The sequence below is a fragment of the Dryobates pubescens genome, unplaced genomic scaffold (assembly GCF_014839835.1).
Source record: "Dryobates pubescens isolate bDryPub1 unplaced genomic scaffold, bDryPub1.pri scaffold_34A_arrow_ctg1, whole genome shotgun sequence".
In the NCBI taxonomy this organism is placed as follows: Eukaryota; Metazoa; Chordata; class Aves; order Piciformes; family Picidae; genus Dryobates; species Dryobates pubescens.
Window position 1 is genome coordinate 128,093 of NW_026530771.1, and position 16,606 is coordinate 144,698.

The 16,606-nt window shown below is 47.6% G+C and overlaps 1 protein-coding gene across 1 annotated transcript; it reads right to left on the reverse strand.

The window, feature by feature from the left end:
* Positions 1–2,222: 2,222 nt before the first annotated feature.
* LOC128899718 (zinc finger and SCAN domain-containing protein 2-like) lies at positions 2,223–3,062 on the reverse strand. The gene is made up of 2 exons (XM_054179400.1): positions 2,907–3,062; positions 2,223–2,714 (listed from the first exon to the last, which is right to left on the reverse strand). Exons 1-2 carry the CDS (start codon positions 3,060–3,062, stop codon positions 2,223–2,225), a joined length of 648 nt encoding a protein of 215 aa, XP_054035375.1.
* Between the last annotated feature and the right edge of the window lie 13,544 nt (positions 3,063–16,606).

The following is a 16,606-nucleotide window of genomic DNA, read 5'->3' on the forward strand; positions in this document are numbered from 1 at the left end:
GCCCAGAAGTCCTTAACACAAAAAGTAGCTAACAGAAGTCCCTAGCAGCCCTCACCCCCCAATGGTCTCTGTTGCTCCATAGCAGCTGTTTAAATTCTCTTTCTTCTCAATCCCTTAACCAACAAACCCCAGCCACAGCTAAAAGCATCTAGATTTCCCCCCCAAATCTCAACAGAATCCTTATTCTAAAGCACTATCATGAATAGAAAGACCAAAACCATTCTGCAATAGCCTTGCTCTAAACTCTTGCCTTATGCTAACACCAGGGATCCTGCCACTTTGCAGTTCTCTCAGTCTCCTGAAAAGATTCGAAGTTGGTTGACCATCCCATCTGTTCATGTTCTCACCAAACTGATCACGCAGGGTAACCCAAATAGTCCTATGTGATTGCCTTGGTGGTCTGTTTTGGTTTGATCTGTTTTGGAATGACCTCCTTGGAGGACGTCTGTTCCTCACAGATGAAACCTGCACCCACCTGGAGGAAGAATTGGAATCATCTCTTTGTGCCAATTGGGATATGGTGTTCTTAAATTCATCCTTCAGCTCTTTCATGCAATTCTTTATTTCACCAGACAGCGTTTCAATGGCTGAAACCAAAGAAACACGTGTCATGCTGTCATCCAATTGTCTCAATTGATCAGTGAATTGGCCAACCGTAGGAGGAGCTCCACCATAATTTCTTGCTATAATTCTGCTTGCCAGAATGTTTGTCTCCTCTGGCTCATGCAGGATCTTGTTCTTGGCTCAGGCAGGAAAACAACTTTGCAGAGAATCAGAGGCTCTACACATGGCCCTGCAGCTGCCCTGGTTTGCAAAACAGGAGCTGCAGAATAGGAAAGGAGGAGAAGCAGGGAATTCTAAAGCAAGGGATCAGCAGCACCTGGCATCCAGCGCTGGCTCAACAACCCTAAAAGCTTCCCGCAGTGGGGCAGCTGCACACCCCCAAGTTGCTCTCACAGGTTGAGAGTTTCCCAGGCCCACCTGCAGTTGCACTTCCTTAGCTGCTTCCCAGTTCCCTGACCAAGTGCCCTTCTGGGGTTCTCTGCACGCTGGATAGCTCCAGACTGTGCCTGTGGCAGTTATGTGCAGGGAGAGGTCTCTCCAGCTGAAGACCATGACATTTGCACAGGCACTTTCAGCTCCCAGTGCAGCATCTTGAGCACAGAACTTGTGGCTTTGTGCAGCAGCTCAGCCAGCTCCAGCTTGCATAGCAACAGCTCACAGTTCTGCCAGGCACACTGCTTAGAGCTGCAGAGCTAAGCTCAGAGCCAAATGTAAGACAAACATCCAGGGGGAACATTTCTGGGCACTGTGCTGAGGCACAGCATCCTTTCTTGCAGTGATTTAACTCTTTACACTCTTAAATATCCTGAAAACTCAACAGTCAAAGAAATCTCTTCCCACTTCTGGGCAGATGGAAAGGCTGAGGGAAGCCCCAGGTCAGCAGGAATCCATCAGGAACACTGCTGAGCTAGGGAGAAGGCTTTTGTAAGCCCCAGGCCTGCTGGAAAGCAGTAGAGTTCTGTAGTGGAAAGTTGACAGAAGCCCTCCAAGAGCTTCCAAACACCTCCCTGAGATCCCCTCTGCACCCTCCAAAGATTCTGAAAATCAATCCTAGAACCCTCCAGGCCCCCCCAAACACCTAAAATCCCTTCACACAATGAAAAAAACCACTGAGATGTCCCTGAGAACCTCACTTTGACCTCCCTGATCTGGGCACACAGCTCCAGCCCATTCCTAGGGAGCAAATGCCCTCAGCATTTGGGCATTGTGGGCAGTGATGTCTAAGATACAAACAAACAGGCAGGATTTGGGTAACTTTGGCCTTGTATCAGCACAACTGGGCAATGGACAGAGGGATTTTTACCCCAGGGAGACATAAATGGGGGAAGAATCAGACAAACTCTGGTAAAGCTCAGTCCAGCTCCATTGGCAGCTCAGCTCTTGGATCTCAGCACTGCAATGGCTCTCATCAGCACTAATTGGCGTTCAGAAGGGCAGGAGGTGTTTGCTCCTGCCAGAGTCCCCAGCCTCAGAGAAATGCTGGTGAAAAAGAGGTGATTTGGGTTCAAACTGCTGGAAAGGTCCGTTCAGGGTGTCACGATTACCCCAAGAGACCCTGGGTGGGTTTATTTCGCCTGCCCCGCACTGTGGGCTGGTCACTAGCGTGGCTGTAGTGATGCCTGGTGAGGTTAGAGCTGCTGTTGAAGCTCTTGCTGCCGTCAGGGCAGGTGAGCCTTCTCTTTGCTGTGCACACGACGGTGCCGGATGAGGGTAAAGTTCTCGGTGAAGCTCTTGCCGCAGTGGGCGCAGCTGTACGGCCTCTCACAGCTGTGGGTGAGTTGATGTCGAATGTACAAAGTGCTCGTGGTGAAGCTCTTGCCGCACGCAGCACAGGGAAACAGATGCTCTCCGGTGTGGATGCGGCGGTGGATGCTGAGGCTGGAGCTGTGTTTGAATTTCTTGCCGCAATCCAAGCACCTGAAGGACTTCTCAGTGCCATGCACACTGCGGTGCTGGCGAAGGGTGGCGCTGTGAGTGAATGTCTTGCCGCAGTCCTTGTAGGTAGAGGACTTCTCAGTGGTGTGGGTGAGGTGGTGTCGCCTGAGATGAGAGCCCTGGCTGAACCTCTTGCCACAGGTATCACACCTGAAGGGCTCCTCACCAGTGTGGGTGCGGCGGTGGATGGTGAGGTCAGAGCTCCATTTAAAGGGCTGGCCGCAGTCAGCACAGGTGAAAGGTTTCTCTCCAGTGTGGGTTACACAATGCTGGATGAGCACTGACCTCCAACTGAACCTCTTGCCACAGTCACCACAGAAAAAGGGCCGGGAGCCAGCATTGGGGCAGTGGTGCTTCACCAGCTCTGAGCCAGGTGAGAAGCTCTGCCCACACTCAGGGCACTGAACCAGCTGCTTGAGTGGCACAGAGGAGCCTCCTCTGGCTTCATCCTCCTCTGTGTATTCTTTCTCCTCATGCTGGTCAGCTTCATCCTCATCATTATCCTCCTCTTCGTACTCATCCTCCTCAAAGTCATCACTCTCCTCAGCATCATCATCCTCCATCTTGTGCTCTTTTCCCTCCTCCACTCCCTTGGTGCTGCACTTGGCCTGCTCCAACTTGATCTCTGGGTGCTGCTTCTCCTCCCAGCTCTTGTCTGGATCCTTCTGCAAGGCCATACCGTGGCAGGAAGAATTGCTCACAGCTCTGCAATAGGGAAGATGGAAGCACCTGAGCCCAGAACATCAAAACCTGAGATCCTGCCTGGGTCATGACAGTCCCTGACTTCCTTCTCTCCTTGACCATTTCTCTCAGCTTGCTCTTTGCAGCTCTCCTGGAGCTGCCACTCCACATCCCCAAGAGAAAATGAGGTTGGATGGGAGGGCACAGTGCCCAGGGGCTGCTGTTCATCTCCCAGCTGACACATGCAGAGCTGCAGCACAATTCACTCCTTTCACCTCCTCAAATGCTGCCAGATTCTGCCATTCCCTGCACACACATTTGCCACCTGGGCCCTGGATCCTCTCCCCTTTTGTGGGGGAAAAGGCCTAATTCCTGCCTGGCCATTCCCAGGCCCTTAGCTTCTTGCCAGCCCATCCATGGCCCTGCTGCCTTGGCTGTCCCATGACCCTGGGTCCCCCACCTCCACTGCCACTGCAGCTGTAAGGGTGGAGTGGGAATAGCTGTGGCTGTGGAAGCATCTAAGGAAGGGGGTTGAAAGCAGCAGCACAAGGATGGAAGGGGCCTGAGACTAAAGGCTGGGATCAGCTGGAGGGCTGAAAGAACAGCACCAAGCCAAGGGGGGGTTACAGATGAGGGCTGGGGAGGGACCCTGCAGATACCTCAGGCAGCAACTGAGGAGAGCAAGGGGGACAGAGAGGGAGTGAGACCTCAGGTGACTCCTGCCATGGGGGATGGCTGGGCTGTGTGGCTAGGAGCCCTGAGTGCCTGCTTGGGCTGTGCTGGAGGTCAGGAGGGGTCAGGGGACTGTCCTGAGCCAGGCAGGGTTTGGGGCTTTCAGCTTCTGGGGTCAGCTGCTGCCAGCACCATTGGAGGTAGGAGCCAGGCAGAGCCTCACAGCTGCTGAACTAAGCCCTCCCACCCCCTGCAGCCTTCTCCCTCCATCTCTCCATCCATTGTTCCAGTTCCACTCACTTGCTGCACACTCAGAGTCCCCAGGACCCCAGCAAGGCCCCAGGGCTGATCTACACAGCCAGCAGGCCCCAACAGAAGCACCTGGATGAAAGCATGGAGGAGAATCCCTGTGGTGGGTGGAAGGCACTGGGAGGTCTTACACCAGAGAGCAGAGACCTCCAGAAGGGACAGCAGAGTCCAGAGGGACACCACAAAGTGTCATCTATCTCAGTTCATTCCCACAAGGCCTGCACCCACTCTCTACAAAGGAACAGCACAGGCTCTCCAACCTCCTTTGCCCTTCCTCTCTGCTCCCAGCAACATCTTCTGGGATCTCTCCCTCTGCAGAGGAGCTTTGAGGCCTTGGCAGTGCTGCCAACTGCGGCCTGGAGCCGCCTGGCTCACCTGGGAGATGCCTACCAGCAGCTGTAACTGCAGCTCTTGGGGATGGGGGAGGAGGGGCAGAGAGGGAGGGGGAAGGCATTTGGGGCCTGGGGCTCTGGCCTGGTTTGGTGGAGCTCTGGAGGCAGCTTTGGCCTAGGGAGGTTGCTTGGGTCCCGTGGTCCAGGCGCACTATGGATTGTTGTGGGGTTGATGCTTTGCACTGTAGGATGCAGCTCTGAACAGCACAGCCATGGAAACTGCCCAATTCCATCCAACCCTCTGGGCACAGCTTGGCAGCAACTCCTTTCACAAGGCTCAAAGACAGCCTCTCTGCCTCCTGAAACCTAAGGCAATCCCCTGCAGAACAAGCTGGAGGAGCTCAAGGGGACAAGCTGCAGAGGGGGCCCAGGGCAACCTCCTGAGCTTCAGCAAGAGCAAGGGCAGGGTCCTGCCCCTGGCCTGGCACAATCCTCACAAGCAGCACAGGCTGGGGGAGGAGGGCATAGGAAGCAGCCCTGCACAAAAGGACTGGGGGGTGCTGCTGGACAAGAAGCTGCACAGGAACAGACAGGGGGAGCCTGCAGCCCACAAGGCCAAGGGCAGCGTGGGCTGCATCAACAGCAGCAGGGCCAGAGATGGACAGAGGCCATCCTGGCACTTGGCTCTGCTCTGCTGAGGCTTCACCTGCAGCACTGCAGCCAGTTCTGGAGCCCTCAGCACAGGAAGGACAGGGACCTGATGGAGAGTGCCCAGAGGAGGGACACAAAAATGAGCAGGGGCTTGCAGCAGCTCTGCTACCAGGACAGGCTGAGGGAGTTGGGGGTGTTCAGCCTGCAGAGGAGAAGAGAAGGCTCTGGGGAGACCTAAGAGTGACCACCTGGTACCTGAAGGGGGCTACAAGAAGGCTGCAGAGGGACTCTTTGCAAAGCCTGCAGGGACAGCACCAGAGGCAATGGCTTCCAACCAGAGCAGAGCAGATTGAGAGTGGAGGGGAGGAACAAGTTCTGCACCAGGAGGCTGCTGGAACACTGCAACAGGTTGCCCAGGGAGGGGCTTCAGGTCCCAGCCCTGCAGAGGTTCAAGCTCAGGCTGGACAGGGCTCTGGGCAACCTGAGCTAGTGCAGGATGTCCCTGCTGACTGCAGAGGGGCTTGGACTGCATCACCTTTGCAGCTCCCTGACAACCCAAACCACTCCAGGATTCTAGGAGTCTAAGGGCAGCCTCCAGGGAGAGCAGGAAAAAGAGGAGGCAGAGGAGGACAAGGAAGAGGACAAGGAGAAGGAGAACCAAAATCCCTTCCCAACTCCTCCACACCTCTGCCACATTCCTGGAAAGCTCTTCCAGCTCTGCAGAGTTCATTCTGCAGAGAGCTGAGGGAGTTTCTAGGCTCAGGGATGTGTTGCACACTCTGCACCAATGCTCCAGAAGCTTTCCAAGTGCCCTCCAAACCAGCAGCACAGCTCTGCTGGCACACAATGCCAGGCTGCAAGGGACCCCAAGGCTCAGCTGCTCCAACCTTGCCAGCTGACACTGGGCTTGAAAGGAGCTGGCCCAGCCCCCTGTCAAGCTGAGCCTTCCAACTCTGCCCTGCAGGGGAATCCACCACTGCCCTGGAGAGATGATTCCAAGGGCTGACTGGGAGGGAAAAGCTTTTGCCTCTGCAGGGCACTGTTCCACTTCAGCTCAACTCTTGCAGCTCAGAGCCAGCCCCCAAGCTCAAGAACCAGCTACCAAGCCCAGAGCCTGACCCCTGAGCTGAAGAAGCAGCAACTAAGGTCACAACCACTTCCCAAGCTCAAGAACCAGAATCTGAGCTCAGTGGCAGCCCCAGAGATTAAGAACCAGCCCCCGAGCCCAGAGCCAGCCCCCAAGCCCAAGGAGCAGCCCGGAGCCCAAAATTACTTCCTGAGCTCAGAGCCAGCCCCTGAGCTCTAGAATCAGCAACCAAGGTCAGAACCACTTCCCAAGCTCAAGAACCAACCCCCAAGCCCAGAACCACTTCCCAAGCTCAGAGCCAGACCCCAAGCCCAGAACTAATTTCCTTAGCTCAAGAACCACTTCCCAAGCCCAGGGACACAGGGCCAGGGCCAGGGCCAGGGCCAGCCTCTACAGGGCACCAATAGCTCCTGCTGCAACAGAGCAGCAACCGGAGAGGGCCTGCACCTGCCCCAAGCAGGGGGATTCACCAGCACAAGGAACCCCACTGACCCCCCACCCCAACCCTACCCATGGCCCCCCAACTGCACAGACCCCTCCCAGAACAGCACAGATGACACTCACCGACCCTGCACACCTCTGCCCTACCCCACAGGCCCCCTCCGACCACCCCCAACACCGCGCCAGCCCCACCGACCCCTGCGACCCCGGCCCGGCCCCTCCGGCTGCTGCGGCCACGTGTGACGGGGAGCGGAAGCAGCTCGCAGTCTACAACGGAAGTCCCGCCCACGAGCGGGCAGCCGCAGCCAATCAGAAGTGCCCAGACCGCAGCAGCTCCTCCCCCTGGGCGCTGCCGAGGCACAGCGAGGAGCTGCCGCTGCTGGCTGCGGCCGCCATTGCTGCACCCACGGCCGGGCAGCCGCAGCCAATCAGAGCCGCCGAAACAGCCCAGCCATGCCCCCAAGTCTCAGCAGGGAACCGCCCCTGCCGGCCGCGGGCACCATTGGGGCTGCCTCCCGGCCAGAGGCTGCGGAGCGCCGGAGCAGCGCCTGGGCTGTGCGCGCCGACAGCGCTGTCGCGACAGAGCAGCGGAGTCGTGAGGTGTGGCGGGGCAGGAGGGGCTGCGGGGGCCAGGGAGCGCTGGCAGCAGTGGAGCGGAGCCAGGCAGGCTCTGGGCAGTCCCGGGACACGGCAGAGCTGAGGCCGTGCGGCTGCTGGGCCTCAGGGCTGCCCCGGGGCACGCTGGGAGCTGCGGCCCCGGCACCGCGCCGGGCATGCCGGGAGGTGCAGCTCGCAGCCAGGGCGGCGCCATCTGGGCTGAGCTGCGCTGTGGGGGCAGGGCTGGGGCACAGTAGCTCCGGAGCAGCTCTGAGCCAGCAGCTGCGCAGAGCTCCCAGGAGGGTTGGGGGAGCTTGGGAAGGCTGTGCAGAGGTTTCCAGGAGCTCTGGAGAGCTTTTCAGCCTCCTGGCTGGAAAGCAGCCCTGAGGAGAGAGACTTGGGGGTGCTGGGGGAGGAGAAGCTCAACAGGAGCTCTCAGTGTGCACTTGCAGCCCGGATAGCCAAGCAGAACCTGGGCTGCAGCCAGAGAAGTGTGGCCAGCAGGGCAAGGGAGGTGATTCTCCCCCTCTGCTCAGCTCTGGTGAGACCCCACCTGGAGTACTGCCTCCAGTTCTGGAGCCCCTATTACAAGAGGGATCTGGAGGTGCTGGAAGGTGTCCAGAGCAGGGCCAGGAGGATGAGCAGAGGGCTGGAGCACCTCTCCTGTGAGGACAGACTGAAGGAGTTGGGGCTGTTCAGTCTGGAGAAGAGAAGGCTCTGAGGTGACCTCATTGTGGCCTTCCAGTATCTGAAGGGGGCTCCAAGAAGGCTGGGGAGGGACTTCTCAGGATATCAGGCAGTGATAGGACTAGGGGGAATGGAATGAAGCTGGAGGTGGGGAGATTCAGGCTGGACGTGAGGAGGAAGTTCTTCCCCATGAGAGTGAAGCCCTGGAATAGGTTGTCCAGGGAGGTGCTGCCCCTGGAGGTGTTTAAGCCCAGGCTGGCTGAGGCTCTGGGCAGGCTGATCTAGTGTGGGGTGTCCCACCCCATGGCAGGGGGGTTGGAACTGGATGATCCTTCTGGTCCCTTCCAACCCTGACTAATACTATGATACTATGATTTTTTTGCTAGACTTTTTGTTAGATCATATCAGCAATTGCAGCTTCCTGATAAGGCTTTGTAATTAAGACAGGAATTAGCAATCAAAGAGTGGTCAAGAATCCAGGACAATAACTCTGACCCTGTGCTTTCACTACTCAGCAGGGTCTAACAGGGCCATTTGGTTCCTTTGTCAATACCTTACTTACGGCATTCAATACTAATCCAGATTTGACTCACAATATGAAGGTAAAAATGCTGGATGTTCTGGCATTTGACAATGCTAATTAAACAGGATCCGAGGGCGAGAAGGTTTTGGTTCCACCAGTATGCCTGATATCTCATTGGCCCTAGAAATCCAAAAGGGAAAACTGGAACAGATTGTATCTGTCAGACACCCTTGTGGACAAACTGTACAACTTTCAATGATTGTGGATACTGGAGACAATGTCATTATTATACCTCATCATAAATGGAATGGTCACTAGCCATTGCTGATGGCAAACTCTGGAGTCATGGGTTTAAAAGGTGTCCAAACAACCTGGGTCAGCAAAGAGCCAGTGCAATTAGCTTTTAAAGACAGCAAATCAATCACTGTAAGACCATACTTGTTAAGCCTTCCAGTTGCTCTATTGGGCTGAGATGCCTTAAGTTACCTAGGAGCAAAACTCGTTACTGATCCTTTTCTGTAGCGGCTACTGGTCAGCAACCAACCCTCAAATTACAATGGAAAACAGATAATCCAGTATGGGTGGAACAATGGTTGCTCAGACATGATAGGCTGCAAGTTGTTAAGACCCTAACAATTGCAACTAGGGCACACCTTGCTAGCCACCCTCAACCCACCCCTACATCCACCCCCAGAAAAGGGAGGGCTTTCTGGTACAACTCTAGTCTACCAAAAGCTCTGTTCTTATTTAAAGCAACAGTGCTAATTTCATCATTTCTGATTGCAATGTCTCTTAGAGATTTGTTATTTAGAGTTTTGCTAAGTTTTCCTAGTAAGCATAATGAATGGTAAGAATTTGGTATTTATAGATACTTAGTACATAGTAATTGTAGCAAGGTATACATACATAGTAATGAGTTCAAATTGTAACCTTTTTAGTTGTGTGCCTCAGTATTTCAAATTAAAAACAAATATATGTAACAAAACAAAACCAAAATATCACAACTTAGATACAAAATGTACAATAAAAAATGATAACAAAAAGTACAAAAACTCTAGAAACAAAAAATAGAGTACTAAATAACAGAATAATAAAAAAGAAGAGAAACAATAAAAAAACCAAACTAATTAAAAATAAACAGCAAAAGATTAAAATAAAAACAATTTAACAAGATAATAACAAAAAAAAATTAAAAATAATAACAAACTAAATAATCCTAAGGATTACTAACAAAAAATGGCTATTAACAAAAAACATAAGGATTGTTAGCAAAAAATCAAAATAAGGATGATCAAGACTACTAAAGACAAACAAAAAACTCTATTAAAAAATCAAGAAAATTAAAATGAAAAATAATAATAAAGAATTAATAGAAGGTTAAAAATAATAAAAAAGCAAAAATAAAAATTAAAATAGAAAATAAATAAAGCAAACATGCAAAAAATAAAAAATAATAAAAATAAAAAACTAGATTTAAAAAAATTAAAAATTGATGAGAATAAAAAATTAAAATAAAAGTTTAAAAATTACAATAACAAAATAAAAATAATTAAATTTTTTTAAAATTAAAGAAAAATAATTTACAATAATCAAAATAAAAACAAATTAAAAATTAAAAGAAAAAAATGAAGACATTAGGGGAAAAAAACCAACATTTTTTTTAAAAGACTGTTAAAAAAAAATATAAAAAAATTAAAATAAAAAAAGTAACAATAATGAAAAATTAAAATTAAACTTTAAAAAATATGTAATATAATATAATATAACCAAAATAAAACAAATTTATTAAAAATATATTTTTTAAAATTATTTTAAAATTAAATAAAAAATTACAAGTTAAAAAATAGATTACATTAAAACCAACCAAACAAAACCCAGTCAATATTAATTCAAAAATATAGGGAATCATAAACTCATAGTATCAGTCAGGGTTGGAAGGGACCAGAAGGATCTTCTAGTTCCAATCCCACACCTAGAGGGAAAATCAAAATTCATTATAACACAACATGCATTTGCATTGTAGGTTGGAAACAAAAACAAATAAATACCACCACCCCCCCTAAAAAAAAAAGGGCAAGAGAGAATACCCCATAGTAAAAAAGTTTTTTAATGGTACCAACAAGAGCTAGTTAGCTCATGTCAACACCTAGAAACATCAACTTTGCAAAGTGCTGCAACCCTCTCACCACAAGACAGCACAAACACAGCACAACTGTCATGAAGATGACAATCAGCAAACCTGCCTAGCACTGACCTCAACGACTGTCACGATAATCCAAGATGTCAACAGAAAGCATCCAACTTATAACTGAGTGTCGTGACTGCTTAACTGTTGTGTGAACGTTAAGAGATCAGTGTTACTGGGATGAGCCAAACCACATTATTATGTGTAATTTTATATTGGGCAATGCAATGAAGCTCTTTTTGCTCTTGCTGTTTGCCTGCAAGTTTTCTGTCTGTGAAGCTAGAGCCTGGCCAGATCTACCTTTACAGACTAAAGAAATCTTGCTACCATTAAACAATTCATGATTTTTGACCATCCTAGAGGAAATAAAGATGCAACATACCCCTAAAGCAGATTGTAAAAGACAGTGCTAAGGATTGCATTTGGGCTTAATCTCTGTGCGCAATGTGTTCAGGCATAATCAAGTCTTCTCTGTTAATAAGAGGAGTGAAATGTAAAGATCAGAACTATTAAGATCTAAGTTCTTCTTTACAACGTTTGCTGTCTTTGACCATGTATGGTAGGCCACGCTCAGTATAAATGCAGAAGTGGCTAGCAGTTTAGCAAAACAGTGCTGTGCCTGCAGCATGTATCTAAAGCAGGGCACTGGTAGCTATAAACACAGAGAGTTATCTAGGAATAACAGGACACACACCTGCATCAACAACCTCGCGTGGCATTAGTAGTGTGACCCATGATCTATAACAGTACGATATGTAAAGGTTCCATTAATACACACTATTCTTCTTATTATTATTATTAGTTAGTTATTATTATTGTTATTATTATTAGTTCTCCGTATTAGCTCTAAATTAGCACTATACAATGCTAAACTCGTACAATACTGGAACAATGAAGGAACAATAGTAGATCAAACTGGTCATACATATTGACTTCAGTCTCCATCGCTGACACCCACCCATCCTTGTTCCTTGACCCTGTGAAACGTTACCTGTTATTATTACATATATATGTATATATAGTTTAAAGAAAATTCTTTACCTCTCTACTTCCAAGCCAACTCCAAATTACTTCTTGGATTTGCTACTTCACTTTCTTTTTCCTGTCTATTGGGAAAGAGGAGAGGGGGATCAGGGGAAGGATTCTCAGCCTTTCCCTCATCTGAGCTCTTAAGTACCAGTTAAGGCTCAAAACACCCAGTCACAAAGGCACCACAGGGTTTGAGAGGAACCAATCCAAATGCCCTGGGAGGGAGTAAAGACCAACCACAGTGAAGAAGTCCAAATGAGGCTGGGCTGTGGAAGGAGGAATGTGGTTTGAGCCTTAACTGGTACTTAAGATTTCAGATGGGGGAAGGGCTGAGAATCCTTCCCTCCCCCCCTCCTCTTTCCCAATAGAGAGGAAAAAGAAAGGGAAGTAACAAATCCACCAAGAAATAACTTGGAGTTCGCTTGGAAGTAGAGAGGTAAAGAATTTTCCTTAAACAATATATATATGTAACAATAACAGGTAAATTTTCACAAGGGCAAGGAACAGGGATGGATAGGTGTCGGTGATGGAGACCGAAGTCAATATGAATGACCAACATGATCTACTATTGTTCCTTTATTGTTCCAGTATTGTATGAGTATAGTGCAAGTATAGCATTGTGTAGTGCTAATTTAGAGCTAATATGGAGAGCTAATAATAATAATAGTGTGTATTAAGGGAACCTTTAGAGCTTATATAGATTCAGAGAGCATCATTGGCATAGCTTCATTGGTTCCCCACGAGTGACCACACATCCTACTGTTATAGATTGTTGGTCACACTACTAATGACACGTGAGGCTGTTGATGCAGGTGTGTGTCCTGTTATTCCCAGATAACTCTCTGTGTTTATAGCTACCAGTGCCCTGCTTTAGTTACATGCTGCAGGCACAGCACTGTTTTGCTACACTGCTAGCTACTTCTGCACTTATGCTGAGCATGGCCTACCATACATGGTCAAAGATAAGACATTGTAAAGAAGAACTTAGATCTTAATAGTTCTGATCTTTACATTTCACTCCTCTTGTTGACAGAGAAGACTTGATTATGCCTGAACTCATTGCACACAGAGATTAAGACACAAATGCAATCCTCAGCACTGTCTTTTGCAATCTGCCTTAGGGGTATGTTGCATCCTTATTTTCTTTAGGATGGTCAAAAATCATGAATTGTTTAATGGTAGCAAGATTTCTTTAATCTGTAAAGGTAGATCTGGCCAGGCTTGTTTGGTACCATTAAAAAACTTTTTTACTATGGGGTATTCTCGCTTTCCCTTTTTTTTGGGGGGGGGGCAGGGGGTTCTATTTATTTGTTTGTTTTTGTTTCCAACCTAAAGTGCAAATGCATGTTGTGTTATAATGAATGTTGATTTTCCCTCTAAGTGTGTAAAATCATAGCAAACTGGTGAGATAACATAGAAGTCCATAGGAACATTTTCTCACAGCAAACATTAATCACACAGCACTCAAACAACCATAATATTCAGTCCTAAGTCACATGGTGCTGTGGTACATTCTTCTGAGTGATGCTTTTGATCCCAGATTATCATAACAGTTACTGTGATCGATGTTGGACTGCATGGGCAATGCTGGTTCCTCATGGTCTTGATTCTTCTGCCATTGTTCATTGTGATGATCGCAGGTAGCAGGAAAGAAGGCTCCGAGGTGACCTAATTGTGGCCATGCAGTATCTGAAGAGAGCCTACAAGAACGCTGGGGAGGGACAGCCTAGCATGTCAGGAAATGACAGGACTAGGGAGAATGGAACAAAGCTGGGGATGGGAAGAGTCAGGCTGGATGTGAGGAAGAAATTCTTCACCATGAGAGTGGTGAAGCCCTGGAATGGGTTGTCCAGGGAGGTGGTTGAGGCTCCATGCCTGGAGGTATTCGAGACCAGGTTGGAAGAGGCTCTAGCCTGCCTGACCCAGTGTGAGGAGTCCCTGCCCATGGCGGTGTGGTTGGAACTAGATGATCCTTGTGGTCCCTTCCAACCCTGACTCATTCTATGAGTCTATGATTCCACATAGTTTGTGACTAATTTTTCTTTGTTTGTTTTGAATGTAATCTATTTTTAACTTTGTGATTAATTTTTGTTTCATTTTTTAATATTTTCTAAATCTATTTTTAATAAATCTGTTTCATTTTGTTTTGATTTTATTATATATTTTATATTTTTTCTAAGTTTAATTTTAATTTTTTTCATTATTTTTACATGTTTTTAATTGGTTTTGTTAAATTTTTAATTTTTTTCAAATTTTTTGGTAAATTATTTGCATATATTTTCTTTTTTATTCTAATTTGAGTTGGTTTATTTTTTATTTTATTTTGAATGTATATTTTGTTATTTATTAATTTTCCTTTTTTGTTATTTTTCATTTTTAGTTATTAGTTTCTATTCTGAATTTATTTATTTATTTTTATATGTTTAATATTTTTACTTTTAATCTATATTTTTTGTTTAATCCTTAATTAATTTCTTATTTTTTTAATTTTGTATAACATTTTATTTTTTTATTTTAGTTTATTTTTAATTATTTATTGTTAATTTATACTTTTAAATTATTTTTTGTTATTTTTTTGTTAAGTTTAATCTAGTTTTTATATATATTTTCTAATTGATTTTTGTTATTTTCATGTTTTATCTTAATTAACTTGTTTTGTTCTTTAAATTTTTATTATTGTTATTTTAAATTTACTTTTTGGTCATTTTTACATTTATTTTTAAATTTAACCTTTTTTATTTGTATTTTGTTATTGTAATTTTTTAATTCTTATTTTACTTTGTTATTCTAATAAATATTTTAGCTTTAATTTTCTCTTATTTTTTATCTAGTTTTAATATTTTTTATCTTATATTCTTTATTTAATTAACTTTTTATTTGCATGTTTATTTTATTTAATCTATTTTCTATTTTAATTTTGATATTTGAGGTATTTTTATTATTATTTTTTAACCTTCTTCTTTTCTGTGAATTCTTTTTTATTATCATTTGGCCATTTTGGTTCGGGAGCCGATGGGAGCCGGTGCTCGGGACAGCTCCGCTTGGATTGTGAGCTTTCTGCTCGGCTTTTCGCCTTCCTTTTGGGGTTTTGCGGGTCGGGAGGACTCCCAGCAGGCAGGGGGCTCTGGCAGGATCGTGCTCTGGTGAGCGTGCGCGGGACCGGGAGCCTGCCGTCAGCCGCGGGAGGTTTCAGTCCCGTCCCGGCTGTGCGCGGAGCCACTTTGGTTCCAGAGCCTTGCGGCTGCTGGCATTAAAAAAATATTTCTTGTTTTGTTTTCACTCCAACGTTGCACCATGGTCGTCACTTGGACCAAGGGTAGAAAAACAACATCTACCCAGACAGAGCTGCTGCATCAGCATGGGAAAGAAATGTCCAAGGAAAACCAACCAAAGACAATACTTTATTAGGGTTGGGGGTTTCCATTCTAATTAGGCATTATCCTTGGGATGAGGCTTTTCTTTTCCCTCTAGGAACCCCAAAGTGTTGAGGAACAAACAGCCAAATCCCAGCCCAGCTGCAGTCATGCTGCCAGCTGTGCTGTCTCACCACTGTCATTACTCTCCTTCGCACTGGCTGGTGCTGAGAAGGGCAGGGCACATTTGCTTCTGAGGAAAGGTGTAAAAGAGGAGATTTCAGTTCAAGCTGCTGGAAAAGGCCCCCGGGGGGGGTCACGTTTGGCCTGGCAGTGCCGGGGTCGGTGTATTGCTGTGTCCCCTGGGGCACGCTGGTCACTGGCGTGGGGGTGAATGTGCCAGGTGAGGCAGGAGCTGCGGCTGAAGCCCTTGCTGCAGCCTCTGCAAGGGGAAGGGCTGGTACTGGTGTGGGTGCTGCGGTGCTGGCTGAGGGTGGCCATCTGGGTGGAGCTCTTGCCTCAGGCAGCTCAGAGATGCAGCTGCTTCTGGCTGTGGACTCAGCAGTGCCAGATGAGGTTGCAGCTGAGGAAGTTCTTCTTGCCGTAGTCACCACTAACAGAGGGCTGGGCACTGGGCTGGGGGCAGTGGGGCTTTACCAGCTCCAAGCTGGGTGGGAGTATTTTCCCCCACTCAGGGCACAAATGTGGCTGCTTGGGTGGCACAGAGGGGCTGATATGGGTTTGCTCTCTTTCTCCTCTTCATCTTCCTCCTTGTTATCATCATACTTCTATTCCATATGATCCTCCCCTTCTGCCACATCATCCCCTTTGTCCTCCTTATAATTACTTTCATCCTCCTCCTCCTAATTCTCATATGCTTCATCCTTGCTCTCCTTATCATCTTGTGCTCTTGGGCAAATTCTTGGGCACCAAGTGACTGAACAGTAAGGACAGTGTGCAACATTGTGTGCTGAGCAGATGGTTCCAGAGGCCTTGGATTGCTGAGGGAACTTTCTCAGCCTTGGCTTTGCTTAGCTTCCAAACAGCAACAATTCTTCTGTGGCTGTGTGCAGGCAGTTCTCTAAGGAGAGCAGGGGGCAGCTGGTGCCATGAAGCTGTGAGCTCCAGCTGCAGAGAGCAGTGGAGAAGTCTGATGCAAGGAGCAGGGATGGAAGGCCCAGGTGGGTAGGGACTGCAATGGGGAGGTTGGGGAGAGTGAGGAGCAAAGTTGTCCACTCAATGTCAGCCCTCAAAGGACAGCTTCTCCTCCTAGTCCAGACCTCCTGAGCAGAACCCCTGCATCATTCTGGCTTGGTGGATGCTGCTGTCACCTCTGCCCTCATCTGAGAAAGAATCAAATAGTTTACCATCAAAATCTGAGCTTTGTGAGGTGCACTTGGAAATCTGCAAGTAAACACCAAAGACACAAAGAGCTCCTCAGGGCACTTGGGGATCATTCCATGAACCTCAGGTACTGAGAGAAGAGTGAAGAAACTGTGCAAGAAGTAAGAAGCAAAACACAAAGTACCTTGAAGCATTGATTGGCCCCACTGAGGCTTG

Bases quoted from the DNA above. Each gene is read 5' to 3' on its own strand.
- LOC128899718 (XM_054179400.1), bottom strand. From the start codon at position 3,062: ATGGAGGATGATGATGCTGAGGAGAGTGATGACTTTGAGGAGGATGAG. The intron at 2,715-2,906 runs GTTCAGTGCCCT...GACTGCGGCCAG, and splicing joins CTGTGCCACTCAAGCAGCTG to CCCTTTAAATGGAGCTCTGA.